This window comes from Diabrotica virgifera, chromosome 6, assembly GCF_917563875.1.
Source record: "Diabrotica virgifera virgifera chromosome 6, PGI_DIABVI_V3a".
NCBI lineage: Eukaryota > Metazoa > Arthropoda > Insecta > Coleoptera > Chrysomelidae > Diabrotica > Diabrotica virgifera.
Genome location: NC_065448.1, coordinates 129353735 through 129370137, shown reverse-complemented (window position 1 = coordinate 129370137; position 16403 = coordinate 129353735). Strand labels below are relative to the sequence as shown.

Below are 16403 nucleotides of genomic sequence, written 5' to 3'. Positions count from 1 at the left end.
CAGCAGGACCGGGTTTATTTTATTTTCGTTGCAAACGGACTGAGTAAACCGCCGTGTAGTGAGAATAGGATTATAATATAAAGTAAAATGGTGAAAATTTATTATAAATAAATTTTAATTTTGTTGAATTTTTTTTTCTTTTTTGTAGTATTAACATTTTTATTTTTTAAAGACTTCGTACGTTTCGGCGTAATGCGCGATTACAAAATTTAATTTTTTTTTAATTAAAATACAAATATCACATATACTACATTCGCTCTCGCGAGATTTTTTTTGAGACATTCGGAATAGGAAACGTACAACACAAAAATTCCTACCTCACACTATTAACTGCTAAAATCAACTCAAATCAACTTAATCTTTCATTAAAAAAGAAGAATTATTAGAAATAGTGGGAGTGTCTACTAATCTAAGTGGGGGAAATTTTGTGAAGTTTATTTCTACAAAATATTTTTATTTTGTACAATAAATAATTTTCTCATTTGCTATCAATACATTATAATGGTTTAAATAAATAAATATTGATTGGCGTAAGGTTTATGTTATTTTTATGTCTGTTTACTATTAATAATATTGGATATGAGCAGGTGCGTTGGTTTTGTAGTAATTTCTAGTCACTTCTGACAACTGAATTTTTCAAAAAAGAAATTACTAACGTCAGTGTCAAAAAAAATCTCGCGAGAGAGAATGTAGTATACAATTGTTACTTAAAAATATACTAAAATATAATAAAGGTTGTTTTGTGTGTTATTAGTTTATTTTGAACGCCAGTAGTTTGAGTTTCTTCGCCTACAAATATCTACATTATTTTGTCATCAAAAATAATGTATGATAAGTGAAATGTCTTTGAAAAAAAAAGCAAAAATTGTAATACATACCCAAATGTAATTGTATTTTTTAGGGAAAATTTTTATATTTTTTCTTGATAGGAGCTTTTATAAAAACTTGTATTGACTGTCTAATTTTTCTTTTTAGGTAATAAATATATGTGATATTTGTAATGTAAAGTAAGAAAATTTAAACTTTGAGTTTTTAAAAAAATAAAATTTTTAATACTATAAAAAAGATAGTTAGTCGAATCCCCAAGATTTTTTGAACCGAAATATTTTCACGGCTATGATTTTTACAAAACACTTACAGTGTTGATTCATCAATAAATGTTAATTTAAATATAATATAATATATTTAGATGTCTACATTTTTTATCAGTCACCAGGATATCAAAATTTTAATTAACACGGTATACCTATAAAACTATATATTTTTGTATTATTAGAATGGAATTTGGAATTCAAAATAGTTAAGTACCTACTAATGGTTGGTGAAAACTATATATTTTTGTAAACTTAATACTAAAAACATATTGATATTTCGATTTTCAGGTGAAAACATTTTCAAAAGTTTATACAAAAAACTTACAGTTGATGATAGTGACTTTTTGTACGATTACAATTTTACTGATGGACGTAGTCAGTCTAACGTTTAAAACATAGTAATATAATGAAACCTAAATAAATGACGGTGTTACGACTTTATCCCTTATCGGTATCCCCTTTGGATGTAGCGGATCTAATAACTCTGGTAATAAACAATTGTTATAAAATATCTTTAACTTTGGTAACATTGTTTCTTTCCAGAATAGGTCATCTCGAGTGATCTATAACAAACAAAAAATTGAAATATTATAAAAATTAATATATTGTTATTAGTCATATCCGAAATATGTTAATAATAACTCCTAAAATGATTATATTAAAAACTATACCTTTTCTACAAGGATACCGTGAGGACTCCATATCAAAAAATATCCAAATTGCCGGTCTGTAATGGCCAATTGCCCCTGAATTTGAAAATAGTAATTATGATTACGCTTCAAATGAAGTTCGCCGTTTATTAGTTCAGCAAAAGATATTTTTTTTTAGATAATTCCATCTCTAGGTGTGTGTTCCTTGATAGATAGAGGGCATTTAATTTCAATAAGGGCTTGGTCCCCTATGAGACCATCTGGACTTGCACCCAAAAATGGATATTGCTGATCGATATGGAAACCACTCTCGTTAACTTTTAGATTGAATTTTTTTTCAAATTCCAACAAAGCCTTTGATTCGTTTTCATTTCCATACCGAGTAGCCTTATTGCCAAAAAAGTTTCCATACAGTAAATTTTTAATTGTATTAATAGGCGAAGTAGTGGATCTCATTTTGCAAATTTGCCCAAAATTCGAAGCTGTAAGCCTTACCAATCTTTCTTGAATCCATTGAGGATTAGACTTTTGCCCCAACGTATTTCTCTCAATTTTTTTTATTTCGCCGGGCGTTTTTGCGAGAGATGTTATAAAATCTTGTGCCTTCTGTTTATACTCGTCGCTATTTGGATTTAAGGGCAGATAGTTGGCATTGGGGCCGTAATCCTGATCTGGCAGGTTTTGTTTAGCCGATTTCTTTTTTTTTTTGGAAACAAAGTTCTTCTAGCTTTAATTTTGGCGTGCTCTTTTTTCTTTTTTAAATAAAATTTTTTATAAAAGCCTTTTGGACTATTGCCAAACATTGTTTTATTTATCATTCGATGGTATTCACCACCCGAATTGAACGATAGTGCTGCCGCTTCGCACCTCGTCTGATATGACCCTCTTAATGAAAAATTTATTCTTTTACCCCCAATGAATTTACACACAACGCTGTTATAGTGCTCTGCCAAGTTATTGTCCATGTTCATAATAAGACTACTTGCATTGTCAATAACTCTTTGAAGGGCACTCATTACGTCTTCATAGATACCACATTCTTTCATAACGGGTATTATATTTGTATCTTGACCCTCGCATTTAAAATATTTTATAGTTTTACAAAGGTTGTGCTCTCCAAAAACATGACTGGGCGCATTATTTATATCATTTCGGAGCAACTGAACTTTTTCTTCTAAACTTGTGTTTTCTCCGATTCGGTAGGTTGTTGCTTTCGTGATCGCACTTCTGAGGCGCATAAACCTAGACAGAACACATTTTCTTAGAGTTATTGGCACAGGTTTATTTTGAGAATTACTTCTCTTCTTGCCTAAAATCAAAAACAATATTAGTTTCATTAATAATTTCACAATATTTTAAAACTTACTGCTGATTTCTCGTATTTTTTTGGCAAAATTTCTTAAAATATGATTTTTGCATTCAATTTTCTGCACCAAGCAATTTCCATATGGTCTTATTTCTAACAGTTTCCTATATACAGAGGAATCACCATCACCAACCATTTTAGAATATTTTATACCATATTGATTAAGGCTATTTCTGAAACCCTCTGCTATGATATCTGTTTCCATAGCTGTTGAACTGCCCGTCCAATTTTTAAAGCATCTATGTGTTGGAGTTTCTTGTTCTTTGCTCTCATGCCATGAACAAATGGAGCAATATTTATTTCTGACTCCAAGAAATAATAGTTTACCCGTATTGTATCCAATAATACAAGCCTAAAACAATAATTAACAATGCAACAGTATGAAATAATGTTATATAGATTGCAGCTGTTTTATTACAACTTATTACTTACGACTCCGGACATGGCATCGTAATTAACGTTATACGACCTTTTACTCCAGGCTCCATCTGTAACAACGGTTATGCATGGAATGCCGTTTTCGTCAACGTTCCCAGCATCTTTAGCCATTTTTATTTCTTCTGCGGCTGCCAGTTCCATCGTTTGCCATGCTGATGCCCTAATAAACTCTGCAACTTGTTCGTGATAGTTGTTATAAGTCTTTAACGTCATGAATGGTAGATCTAGAGTTGCAGCCAGTTCAGATGTCTGAGAATATCCAATACCAGTAGATATGGATCCCAACACAATGGATGAATTAATATTTACCTTATTTTCAGACTTTTTATCTGATGTGATTGTTTTTAGGCAGTTGCACATTTGGCATTTTAGGTAAAATTCCGAGAAAAGGCCAGTTCTTTTTTCGCCAACCAGCTTCATATCGATAATTGAACAATCAAATGGCTTATGTTTTTCTCCATTTAAAATATGCTCAAAAAAATATTCGATATTAATTAAGCGTCTTCCTTGACCGAATGTTTTCCTAAAATCAAGTCTAAATAAACGTGTGGCAGATAAATTAGAGTCACAATGAACAAGTTTCGTACAATTGTTACCCTGCAGTTTAAATACAATTAAGTTAATTATATTATTATTCTAAATAATTTCACTTACTCCTGAAAAATTGCGTCACTAGTGGAATAAGTTTCACGGTCCATATTTTCTTTGTTAGCTCTAAAAAATATTCGTATTGATCATAAAATCTATTAGTGTGCTCATTTACAAGCTATACATTTTTACCGATCACAGTGCCTATTTACTTATAAAAAAAATTGTGAGAAGGTTAAAGTTTAGTTCGTTTCCAATTTCAATTCATAAAAAGAAGACGATACAATTAAAAAATATTTAAAACGATTTATGCTATCTGATGCTTTTCCATTTTACGTAGGTATTAAAACCACAGCTTTGTAAATGTTCTATGTAACCTACGTTCGTTTTCAAGTAATAAAGTTATAGAATGGTAAAAATATATAGAAAGTTAAAAATTGAAAATACTAAAAAAATTATAAAATTCGTCTTAAAATATCAGCTTTTTGCAAAATAAATTTTACAATTGTCGTTTGTTTGACATATTTTTAGTTGTTTTTTTGGTTATAATTTTTACTTGTTTTTTGTCAAAAATCTAGTTGATCTTATTCACATACACTTTTTAAGATATAGATGACATATGTTTCTCATGGAGTTTTTATGTTATCTTCGGTAGTATTTTTTAACACTAATCAATATTATTCACTATAAAAATACCTATTTTTTTCTAAAGTATTACTACCAACTCATTTTTCTATTCGAGTTGATTATTCAACTGCTACGTTCTATACTATTCGTATGATTGTGGAACAACCTATATAATTTATCAAATAAAATCGGTCGCAATCTTTCGTTATAATTCCGTATACGATCGTATATTACATATGTTATTTAAAAAGACTACTATAATTACATATTTATCCCTTATCATTATTATTTATACTTACATTTCAGATGTACTAGGAGAATTCCCTGAATCCAATGCTGGTGTTATGTTAGTACTATGGCAATTAGAAGAATCAGCCAATTTTTTTGATTTTCTTAATCTAAAAATTTCATTCAATTTTAAGTTGCCTTTCAAGAAATAGCTAATTATAATGTTTCATTATTATTATAACTAATTTAACTTTTTATAATTAGTGTACAGGTGCCATAAATAACAAATACGTTCTTACTACGTTTTATTACATCAACAATAAAGTTCGAGATGATAAAGTTATTACAACTTACCTAGCTATCGCCTTGCATCTTTTTCGTACACTTTTTCTAACCGTCGATACACATAATCGTTTATTCTTTTTGTTTCTCTCGTCTCTTCTTACGCGACCCATGGTCTTCTTTTGTAAAGCAAACTATAATTAAAACTGTTTTTCACACTACTTTTTACACTTAGTCTCACACAATGAACAACAGAAAATTATTAATTAATATAATTAAAAAGAACACAACAACTAACACAATATACGAAAAAACTAAAAATCCCGACAGCCAACTCTGTAATCGACGAACGTAATTTGGTGGCACGCGCCAGACGATAATTATAATCAAACTGCAATATCCTTTTCTAACATCAAAAACATTAGCCAGACAGTGCCGCTAACGGCGGCTCCCTCACATCGACGTTGTCAGATCCGCTGGAAAGTTCGAGCGTCTTCTGATTTGGTCATTATTTTTTTGAAAATTTTGAAGCATGGAATGTAGGACTTACATTCATTTTTATTGAATACATTATTAGTTCATATATTAAGAAAAATCATATTAAACGCCGCACTGCTGCATTTTTTTAAATAAACGTATCATTTTCAAATTAACAAAAAAAAAATTTTGGTTTTTCAAAAATATAAAAACAGAGCGATAAAAAGCCTTTTTTTTTGAAGCAAAACCCAAAATTTTATTTATTTCAGTTAAGCCGTTTTCCTTCATTTTTATGCCCCGTTTACTCATTTTTATGGCTGGTACACAGGCCTCTTAAACGTTTTTTTTTAAGTGAAGCGTCCTGCCGCTGTTTTTCGAATACCGTTTTTATAATTTAATTCAGTTTTATATTTCCCGAGATATTCTATTTGTTTATAAGCCAAAAAATTCTTTATAATTTTAAAATATGCCTGAGGCCGCTTGGATAGTCCAATTTCAATTCTGTAAAGTACGTTAGATAGGTACTGTCTCTTTTTATGAAAAAATCATAGCTATTCTTATGCGTCTTAATTATTGTGGTTATTATAGCGACCGTAAATTTTTAATTAACAATTCAATTGTTGATAAACTGTTTATTCAATTTCCATCGGCTTCTGGAGATATAATCTATATGAAAAGGGCTTTTATGTTACCAAGTTATTTAATTATTGACTAACAATTACTTATCTAAAAGTTTAGTTGAAAATTAAAAATTTTGTTGGAAAAACCCGCTTTTCCGGGGAAAGTGTTCGTCTAAGTAAATCAGAAAAAACACGTCTCTATGTAGAATTTAATTGCGCTGAATTTTTATTTGAATGTTTTTGGTGTAAAGTTAAAATCTTTGTAGTTATAGAACAAAAATTGAAAAAAACACGATTTTCGGGCGCCATTTTGTTTATAAAAAAAGTAGCACACTATCTGCGGACTTTGCATACCTATATTAATAATATATACCATCATAAGATTCGATTCCAGCAATAAAATTGCTGGTAAATAACTTTTCCCAAAAATGGCCTATTCTCCAATAATCTGCCCAGACTAATAATAATTCTTATACAGGGTGTCCCGGAAAATAGTGCGTTCCTTTAAGGTATGGAGAGAATATACAATTTGGAACAAAAAAGTCCTATACCATTTTTTTCTAAAGTTAACCGTTTCCAAAAAAAAGTTAACATTGTTTTCCATATACCTGTATTTTAATGTTTGGAGATTTTAATAAACTGGCAACATCGTACGCACTACGCAATAATAACATAAGAATAACATACGGAATAAGAACTCGTTTGTGATTGTGATTAACAGTATTTAAAATAATCCAACATAATAGTAGGTAATACTTATGTATTTACTATTTGTTTACTAAAATTATTTTCTTTTGAAATGTATTGAAATACCTATTGCATATTATAGACGGTCTCGTCTCGTAAATAAATGTCGTAGTACCTATGCGTAGCCCGGATTCACCACTAAATTCAAAGCAATTCAATTCCCCACTCTCCCGCGTCTATACTCACCTCCTTCGTCCTAGCATTCATTAGTCTATTGCTTAGTGCCGGCGTGTTCACATCGACTTTAGTACTCCCGTTTATCGGCATTTCGGTTTTTTGTGTGTTTATCGTGTTATTTTCCCCATTATGTCGTTACGAAGACACTCTTCCACCGACCAGGATGTATTATCGGAGATTCTAAGGTCGGTAAAATCATTTGATATAAGATTAAAACAAATTGAAAACGAAAGGCGTTCGCCGCATCGTAGTCGTTCCAGACATAGATCGAAAACATGGCGAAATCGCTCGTTTTCTCGCCGTTTGAATTCGTCTGATAGCAGTGGTGGTTCTGGCGCCAGAACCTACCACCGAGATGATCGTGAAAGAGTGAGACGGAAGGGCTCACGTCATCGTCGCCGGGTGCTGCCGACATCATCGTCCTCTAACTCTAGTAGATCGCCGTCAAGGGTGAGAGGGGACTTGGCGCAACCGAATGTAAATAAACATCTGGTGGAGGTCGTTGACGGTAAGTTGAACTTTATAACGGTTTTAGTTATTGACATATTGTATAATGCTCTCGCGCTAATAATCTAATAATTAGGAAGGTAGGTAGGAGTTAGATGTAAAGCAGTAATATGCAGGGTGATTCGTACCAGTATACAAGATATATTATAATATTATGCCCTAGTGATGGGGCCGTGATAAAGACAGTGAGTTCTTATCACTACAGAGTTTATTTTGCTTTGTTTTTGCCCTAGTGATGGGGCCGTGATACAGTCAGTGGGTTCGTATCACTACAGGGTTCATTTTTGCAATATTCCGCCCTAGTGAGGGGGCCGTGATACAGACAGTGAGCTCTTATCACTACAGAGATTATATTGCAAAATATTTTGCCCTAGAAGGGGGTGGTGATTTTGGGCAGTGGCTTCGTATCACCTGAGCTTTGCATATTTATGCTTTCTTGACCTTTAGCGCTAGGGTAGTATAAACACTGTGTTTTATGGCAGTCTGGCAAGGGTTGCTTTTTATTTTATTTGCAATATTATTACCTTAGTGAACAAATTCAGTAAGGCTGCTAAGCTGTATTATTTTAAATTATATCGAGAGCATTATATATTCGGGCATTCTCTTGTGGTTTAAATATGAAAATGGCTATCGACTGCTTCCTTTTGCAGATGTACATATGATCTCAGAAAACGATTTGCATCCAGTTGGTGGTATGGATCTCCAAGAGCCCCCAAACAAACAGCTGCAGGCTCTTTTGGGCGATGAGTGTGAAACTCCGATTCTTTTTGCGCCATCATTACATAATGATATTGCCAGCCGCTGGAATGTTATATTAAGGAAGGGTTTGGACTTGGACAAAAGGAAGGAGGTTATAGCTAAGTACGCTCCACCAGAAAACTGTAAAAATGTTTTGCCTCCTAACCTTAACCTTCATGTTAAAGGAGCATTAACAGACTCGAATGAGAGAAGGGATGCTCGTCTTTCCAGTTTACAGAGCCAGGTGGGTGCCGGAATTGCAGCTATTGGCAAGGTCTTATCTAGCCTTTATGAAAAAGGCGAGGAAAGAGATAAGGAGAATATTCAAGCGCTTAGTGATGCAGGTCGCATTCTGGCGGACGTTCATTACCAGGAGACTATATCTCGTAGAGATCTGGTGTTGTTAAACATCAACAAGGATTTAAGGGACACGCTTTCAGAATCCCCTCCCGATGAATGGCTTTTTGGTGGTAATTTGGAGGAGGCAATTAAGGCCAAGAAGACCATTGACATTTCCAGCCAGCAGCTAAGATCCAAGAAGGGGGTTAGAAAACCGCTTATCAAGAATCAGTCTTTAAACTCTGCGCGTCCACTCAGGTTGTCAAATCGGGGAGCTTACAGGAGTGGACCGCCGCAGCCTCGACAAGCTCCGCGACCAAGGACCCAGTTCCGGAAAAAACCAGATCAGTGGCAGATGAGAAAGGACAGGCGTCACTAGAGGCAAGTAAATATGCAGGTCGCTTAAAATTTTTTATAAATAGGTGGAAAGATATTACCAAGGATAACGTTGTTTTATCTTGGCTGGAAGGTTATTCCATTCCCCTTATAAGTATGCTTAATCAAACCTATGTATGCGCTGAACATAAATGGTCTCCCTTTGAGAGACTTGTAATAAAACACTCTGTAAATGACCTTTTGTTATCTGGTGCAATTAGTTCTGCATCTCCATGTGAGAATCAATTTGTGTCAAACATTTTTCTAGTGCCAAAGACCGATGGGTCATATAGGCTTGTTTTAAACTTAAAAAATTTTAATAGGTTTGTGAAAACTAAACACTTCAAAATTGAGGACAGGAAAACTGTCTCTAGTTTAATTATACCCAATTGCTACATGGCCACGGTGGACCTTAAGGATGCATACCTGCTTGTCCCGATAAGAGAAGGTCATAGGAAATATTTAAGGTTCTTTTTTGAGGGCTCTTTATACCAATATAATTCCTTGCCTTTCGGTTTAAGCTCCGCTCCTTTTGTATTTACAAAAATAATGAGGCCTGTTGTATCATTCTTGCGAGAGAGAGGCTATACTTCGGTGATTTATTTAGACGATATCTGGCTGCTGGGTAACTTATTTGATGAGTGTTTAGAAAATGTTCAGACAACCGTTGGGCTATTAGAATTTCTGGGATTTGTGATTAATTATAAAAAATGTTGTTTAATACCATCTCAGCGCTGCACATACTTGGGATTTACATATAATTCTCTCTCTATGTTGTTGGGCCCTACAGATAGGAAACGCAAATATTTAATGGACTGTGTTTTGAAGATTACTAAGAAAAAATCTTGTAAAATACGGGAATTATCTCAGTTGATCGGCAAACTCGTTGCTGTTTGTCCGGGCATTAAATATGGTTTTCTTTACACTAAAATCTTAGAACGTGCAAAATTTTTAGCTCTTAGAAAATCAGGAGGTAATTATAACGCCATTATGACCTTGCCCGAATCTATTTTTATTGACTTAAGATGGTGGACTGACCACTTACCTCTGGCGACAAACTCCATTCGAGTTGATTCGTTTTGTCTTGAAATTTTTTCGGATGCGTCCTTGACAGGATGGGGTATATATCAAAAAGACTCCAGGTGCAGCTATGGGTTTTGGTCGGAGGCTGAGGCTCACTTCCACATTAATTACTTGGAATTGCTGGCATTATTTTTGGTTTAAAATGTTACGCGGGACATTTAAAAGATTGCCATATATTGTGCAGAGTTGATAACACTACGGCAATGGCCTATGTTAATCGGATGGGTAGTATTCAACATCCTAACCTTAATGCTCTTGCCAGAGAAATTTGGCAGTGGTGCGAGCAGAAAAACATTTATATTCGTGCTGCGTACATTCCATCAGTGGATAATGTGGAAGCGGATATAGCCTCTCGACAACTTAAAATAGAAACGGAGTGGAGCTTGTCTAATTATGCTTTTCATAAAATTGTAGAAACTTTTGGTGTTCCAACCATTGACCTTTTTGCTAGTCGATTGAATAAAAAATGCAAAAGATTTGTATCTTGGTTGAGGGATCCAGAGGCATGCTCCGTTGATGCCTTCACCATATGTTGGCAAGGCCTGGAATTTTATGCTTTTCCGCCCTTTTCTTTAGTACTTAAAGTTTTGCAAAAAATTGTTTGTGATCAAGCGGAGGGTATTGTTGTGGCACCTTTCTGGCCCTCTCAGCCATGGTATCCCCTGTTTTTATCTCTATTGGTTGGAACACCTCTAATTTTCGAGCCATCTAACGACTTAATTTCTTTTAACAGAACTCCTCACCCGCTATCCAAAGACCTTTTCCTGGTGGTCGGGAGGTTGTCCTGGAAGCGCTCAGGTTGAAAAAAGTACCAGCTCAGTCTTTGGATATATGTGTCGCCTCCGTTACAACTGCAACCATTAATCAGTATGCGTCTGGTTTAAAGGCTTGGTGGGAGTTCTGTCAGGCAAAGAAACTGGATCCTTATACTGTGGAGGTCGCGAACGTCTTAATATTTTTAGCCGAGCTTTTTAATAAGGGGGCCTCTTATAGCCTTTTAAACACCTATAGATCGGCTATCGCACAAATTTCTGGCCCAGAATTGGCCCAGGATTTTCGCTTAAAACGATTTTGTAAGGGTGTTTTTGGTCTTAGACCTACGCGTCCCAAGTATGAGTTCTCTTGGGATCCTGCGCAGGTTTTGGATTTTGTCCGTAGCTTAGAGACCAGCTCAATATCATTGGAGTTACTTTCGCTAAAATGTTGCATATTATTGGCGTTGGCTACGGGACAGCGCATTCAGACTTTACATAATATTGAGATTTTGAATATTCAGGTTTTGGACAAACAAATTTGTATTAAGGTCCCTAGTCGCTTAAAGACTTCCGGTTATAATAAGTCCCAGCCTTTTTTAATTATTCCATTTTTTGACAATGATACAAATATTTGTGTAGCTAGAACGCTAGTTGCTTACTTGGAAAGAACCCGAGAATTAAGAGGTTCTTGCCAGTACTTATTCATAACTTTTAAGAAACCTCACCATAGGGCCACAAGACAGACCATAGGGCGTTGGTTAAAAAATATCTTAAGATCTAGTGGAATAGATACTAACACCTTTTCTGCTCATAGTACCCGGCATGCGGCTACCTCAGCAGCGGCTAGAAAGGGAATTAGTTTCGATACCATAAGACTAGCTGCTGGTTGGTCGGAACGCTCAAGAACGTTCGCTACGTTTTATAATAGACCGTTAGCGCCTGAGAGCTCATTTGCTAGAGCTGTCCTTTCATCGGATTAATGGTCAGGGATAATTATTTTCATATTTTCTTCTTATTTGTAGGGTATTTACGTTTAGTCGCCTTTTTTGTGTACTATACATGTTGTTTCCAATGTTGTTTCCTTTGCTACCAGGATAATAAATGTTTGAGTGACGTTGTTGCAAAATTTCTTTAAAGATCTACGACATTTATTTACGAGACGAGACCGTCTATAATCACAAGATTAAACGAACTTACCTAAGTGAAGTTTGATCTTGATTATAGGAAGGTCTCGTCGAAGTAAATAAAACCCATCCCTACCCAAATTTAGCTATCCCCCTTTGGATTTGCAACAAGAGACAGGAGCTTTTAAAATGACTAATGAATGCTAGGACGAAGGAGGTGAGTATAGACGCGGGAGAGTGGGGAATTGAATTGCTTTGAATTTAGTGGTGAATCCGGGCTACGCATAGGTACTACGACATTTATTTACTTCGACGAGACCTTCCTATAATCAAGATCAAACTTCACTTAGGTAAGTTCGTTTAATCTTGTGAATTTTAAACGAATTACACATCTTTTAACATAAAAACACATCTATTATTAACTGAACTGGTATTATGTATTTAGTAAGGTTTAAATGGGTTGAATGCTGAGTATTGCTGAGGGCTTTAACTGAATTACATAGTTTTAATAGTTTATAGTGGAACTTAAATACACCTGTCTCGGTAATTTGTTTACTTGTGAACTGAAATAACTAAGTTGTACTTACTTACTTGAAAATAATTATTATACCGAATAGATGTTTCAAGTAACCTTTCACAAACACCATTCATAGGTAATAACATAATAGGTAATACACTCACTATTCGAAAACATTTTCGGCATTGACACTAAACAGGATTCTTTAAAAATATCTGTTTACTATCTCTCTTCTATCTATTATTTACATGGGACTGTCTTAAATTTGCGTACCGCACATAATTGTCAGATTTAAATTTGCCAACCAAAATACATTTTAATTTTTTGGTCAAACGGTTGCATTTAGAAAAAAATGTTATACGAGTTTTTTGTTCTACATGGTGCCTTCTACCTATACCTTTAAGGAACGCACTATTTTCCGGGACACCCTGTATTTGCACAAATCTGCCGCACATAGGTACATGTGAAAATAAGTTATGCATTAAAAATGGTAATTAACATAACTAAAAAGTTCAAAATATTTTCTTAAAAATATTTGTATGCCCTTTTTAATGTCGGTATTACCTTTTGAAAAATTAATATATACAGGGTAGAAGAATTAAAAAAACAACAACATATTTTTACATAAAAAATCCGGAAAAACACAACTTCTGGTAAACCGATTCTTCCGGTTAAAGAGCTCAATCTTATACACCAAAAGAGGAATCCATATACCAAAATCGGTTGTAGTCGGACCTTTCGTTCAAAAGTTATCGTGCTATTAGTCACATATGTGCCGTCGCCATTGTGAATGCCCGCCATTTTTGTAAAAGGTAAAATCTGAGATGACCTCATATCTAATTTTGAACATATATATGTAATATGTGTAGTATGTGTCGTCCAAATATCATTAAATGCACAATTCTTTTAATATTGGCACGAATCTGCCGCACTATTATAATATATTTTTATTAACTTTAATAATTATTAAAGACGGCATATATAATATAACACACATACATCCAAAAAAGAATAAAAAAACAAGTTTAAAAATGAACAGTTTTGGTATTTCCATTGTGTAAACATGACTGTCTCTTAGGAGACACCAAACCTTGTTACCCATCATGTTCTCATTATATTCTCATTTGTTGTCTTTAAAGCCACCCAAGTGAGCATGTAGCGTGTGTACTTTAAGAGACATCCTGCAACCTATGGTTTTGAAGCTGTCGTGCATATTAGAAATAAGCTCTTTGTAAATGTCAGCCTTTGATATATTCGGAAAAATTAAAAGACCTCAGAATCTTGAAGAAGAGCCTTTACGAATTGCTTCATGAGACTTAATTTTATGTGCAGTGGAGACATTAAAGCATAATGGGGCTCCAAATTTAAAACTCTCTCCGATGAGACCATGAGTGCTGCTGCTAGTGAAGTACATCGGCTCTACTATCCCATAAGCAAAGGTAATATGGATATTTAGTGTATCCGCTTTGCATTAGCACCAGAAAACCAACCATTTTGAAATACTTTATCACTGACCGGACATACTCTTCATATTTTAAAACTTGAAGCACCATTTTAACGCTCTTCTAATTTTCTTTGACTATTAAGAACTATTTTAAGCTTCTTGTAGAGCTGTCAAACAAAATATTTTGGTTCCCACTTTAATGAATTCGCCACAAATATAGCACAAAAGGTCCACATCATTTTTACACCTTTTGGAAACCATTTTTAGACCTAGCGACGTGTAAGATAGGTGATTCCATTACAATGCTCACGCCCACACTACCATCAGACTACCATGTCAGTCTGCCACTTCTCGTTTCACACCCACAGTCTCCCCTCTCTAGCATCTTAAATGCAACGGCTACTCAAAAAATCTGCCAAAACATTGTATATTTATTTTTCATTATTTAAAAGTACAAAAGCAAACTATATTTATTATTTATGGAGTTTCTGCTTAGTTTTCGATGTATACCAACAGAAAATACAGGGAGCGGAAAACCTCTGGTTTTCTTTGATTACGGCTAAATTATGGGATATACAAAAAAATGTTTTAAACAAAATTAATATAAAAAAAATAGCATTATGTTGTTTTATATGCCATTAGAGTGAAAACTTCGTCTTTTTGTTAGCAGTTGCCGCTAGGGCATCTATGCCATTTCGTTCGTTGCAATCCGGGACTGCACGCTGGGGTTTGTTTTGGTTGGATCAGGGAGAGCAGCATATGTGCCTCCTGATGAGAGACTAATAAGTTTCGAAACCGGTAGAGGTGCTTGATACACTCTCTGATTGGACTAGAATATGGTTCGGCTGTATTTTCGTTTTGAAACGAAATTGAAAATGGTTATTCATTTTTTATTTATATTTACTCTGATTGGAGTACGAACCCAACCCGAGTGGAACCCTTACCGTTGGAACTTTACCGCGCTGAGCAGATGGGACGTGAATTGTAAATTGTAGAATTCCCTCATCTTCCTTAGTCTCAGCATCCGTATGGCTTGCATATTGTAGAAGCCTCGGAGGTGTAATCAGAGAAGGTTCCCATTGTTTTCATTCTGGTGGGGTGTGGAATAGCATTATGTTGTTTTATATGCCATTAGAGTGAAAACTTAGTCTTAAAATTAATATATATCAACGCCGTCTATAATCTAAAATTATTTTCGATTATACAGGGTGAGTCAGAACGACCGTACGAACCAAAGTTGCGTTTTTTTAATGGAACACCCTATATATTAAATCATTTTTGAATATATTTTTTAAAAATATTAAGAATTTATATAAGGTATTATAGGCCTAAAGTTAACAATTTTCGAAATATTTACACTTTTATTAAAAAAAAAAATGGTAATATTCAAAGGGCTGTGAATTAGGCTTACAAGGTAATAAAAATTTAAATGATATGTCAAAGTTTTTTATTATACTGTTATTTTTAAATAAATTAACATATTTGACATATAGCCATAAAATATACAGTGTGATAACTATTTGCAAATACAAAATTTTCTAATTTTTTTTAAAGGGACAGTCTGTATATTAGTATTGCCTTGTGTAGAAAATACTACAACCTTTCTTTTGGTATAAGGTTGTATGTACATAGCATGTTTTGTTTTGTAGATATTTAAAAAAAAAACTATAGATTTAACGGTTTTGCGGATTTTTTATTAAAAAAATATAATATGGCTTTAGAAGCATATGTAAATGCAGCTGTAAATCGTATACTAGTACAACTCAATTGAATTTAATAACTTAAAATTATTTTACAAAAAATATTTTACAACACAACATACAATATTTTAATAACCAACCAAATTTGATATCTACTCTAGTAATTTTTCTATCACAGCAACTTTCCTGTACCAAATGAATTGTTAGTTATATTGTATTTACGAGTAAGATCAGTTAAACTTTGAATTTACCTGTTAAATTTACTTACATCTTGAGAACATAATTATTATAAAGTATGCTTTGAAACAAATGAATGTTAAATGTATTAGCCAAATTATTTATTAATATAAATAGTATTAACTGGTGTCACAAAAGCTGGTAATACTTTTGTAGTTGAAATTTTTGTAACAATTTTTTATATTTAAAATTTTAATTTTTTAACGAACAATTGATGGATATGACATTTTTTGTTTTGGGCGGAACCATTAGAAATTATTACCAGCTGTTGTAACACGACTACATAGATA

General features: G+C 33.7%; 2 protein-coding genes across 2 annotated transcripts in view; both read right to left on the bottom strand.

Annotated features, from left to right (window-relative positions):
• Positions 1-16403, bottom strand: part of LOC114339632 (glutamate receptor ionotropic, NMDA 2D-like) — a 362257-nt gene that overhangs the window by 120591 nt on the left and 225263 nt on the right. The gene's annotated exons all lie outside the window — the stretch shown is intronic.
• On the bottom strand, positions 2360-3703 carry LOC126886011 (uncharacterized). Its single transcript, XM_050652845.1, has 2 exons — positions 3111-3703; positions 2360-3053 (listed from the first exon to the last, which is right to left on the bottom strand). Exons 1-2 carry the CDS (start codon positions 3313-3315, stop codon positions 2377-2379), a joined length of 882 nt encoding a protein of 293 aa, XP_050508802.1. The 5' UTR covers positions 3316-3703; the 3' UTR covers positions 2360-2376.

Excerpts from the sequence above, each read along its gene's own strand:
- LOC126886011 (XM_050652845.1), bottom strand. The coding sequence starts at position 3,315 with ATGGAAACAGATATCATAGCAGAGGGTTTCAGAAATAGCCTTAATCAA. Across the intron at positions 3,054-3,110 it reads AAAAATACGAGAAATCAGCA|GCAAGAAGAGAAGTAATTCT; the intron begins GTAAGTTTTAAA and ends TTTTGATTTTAG.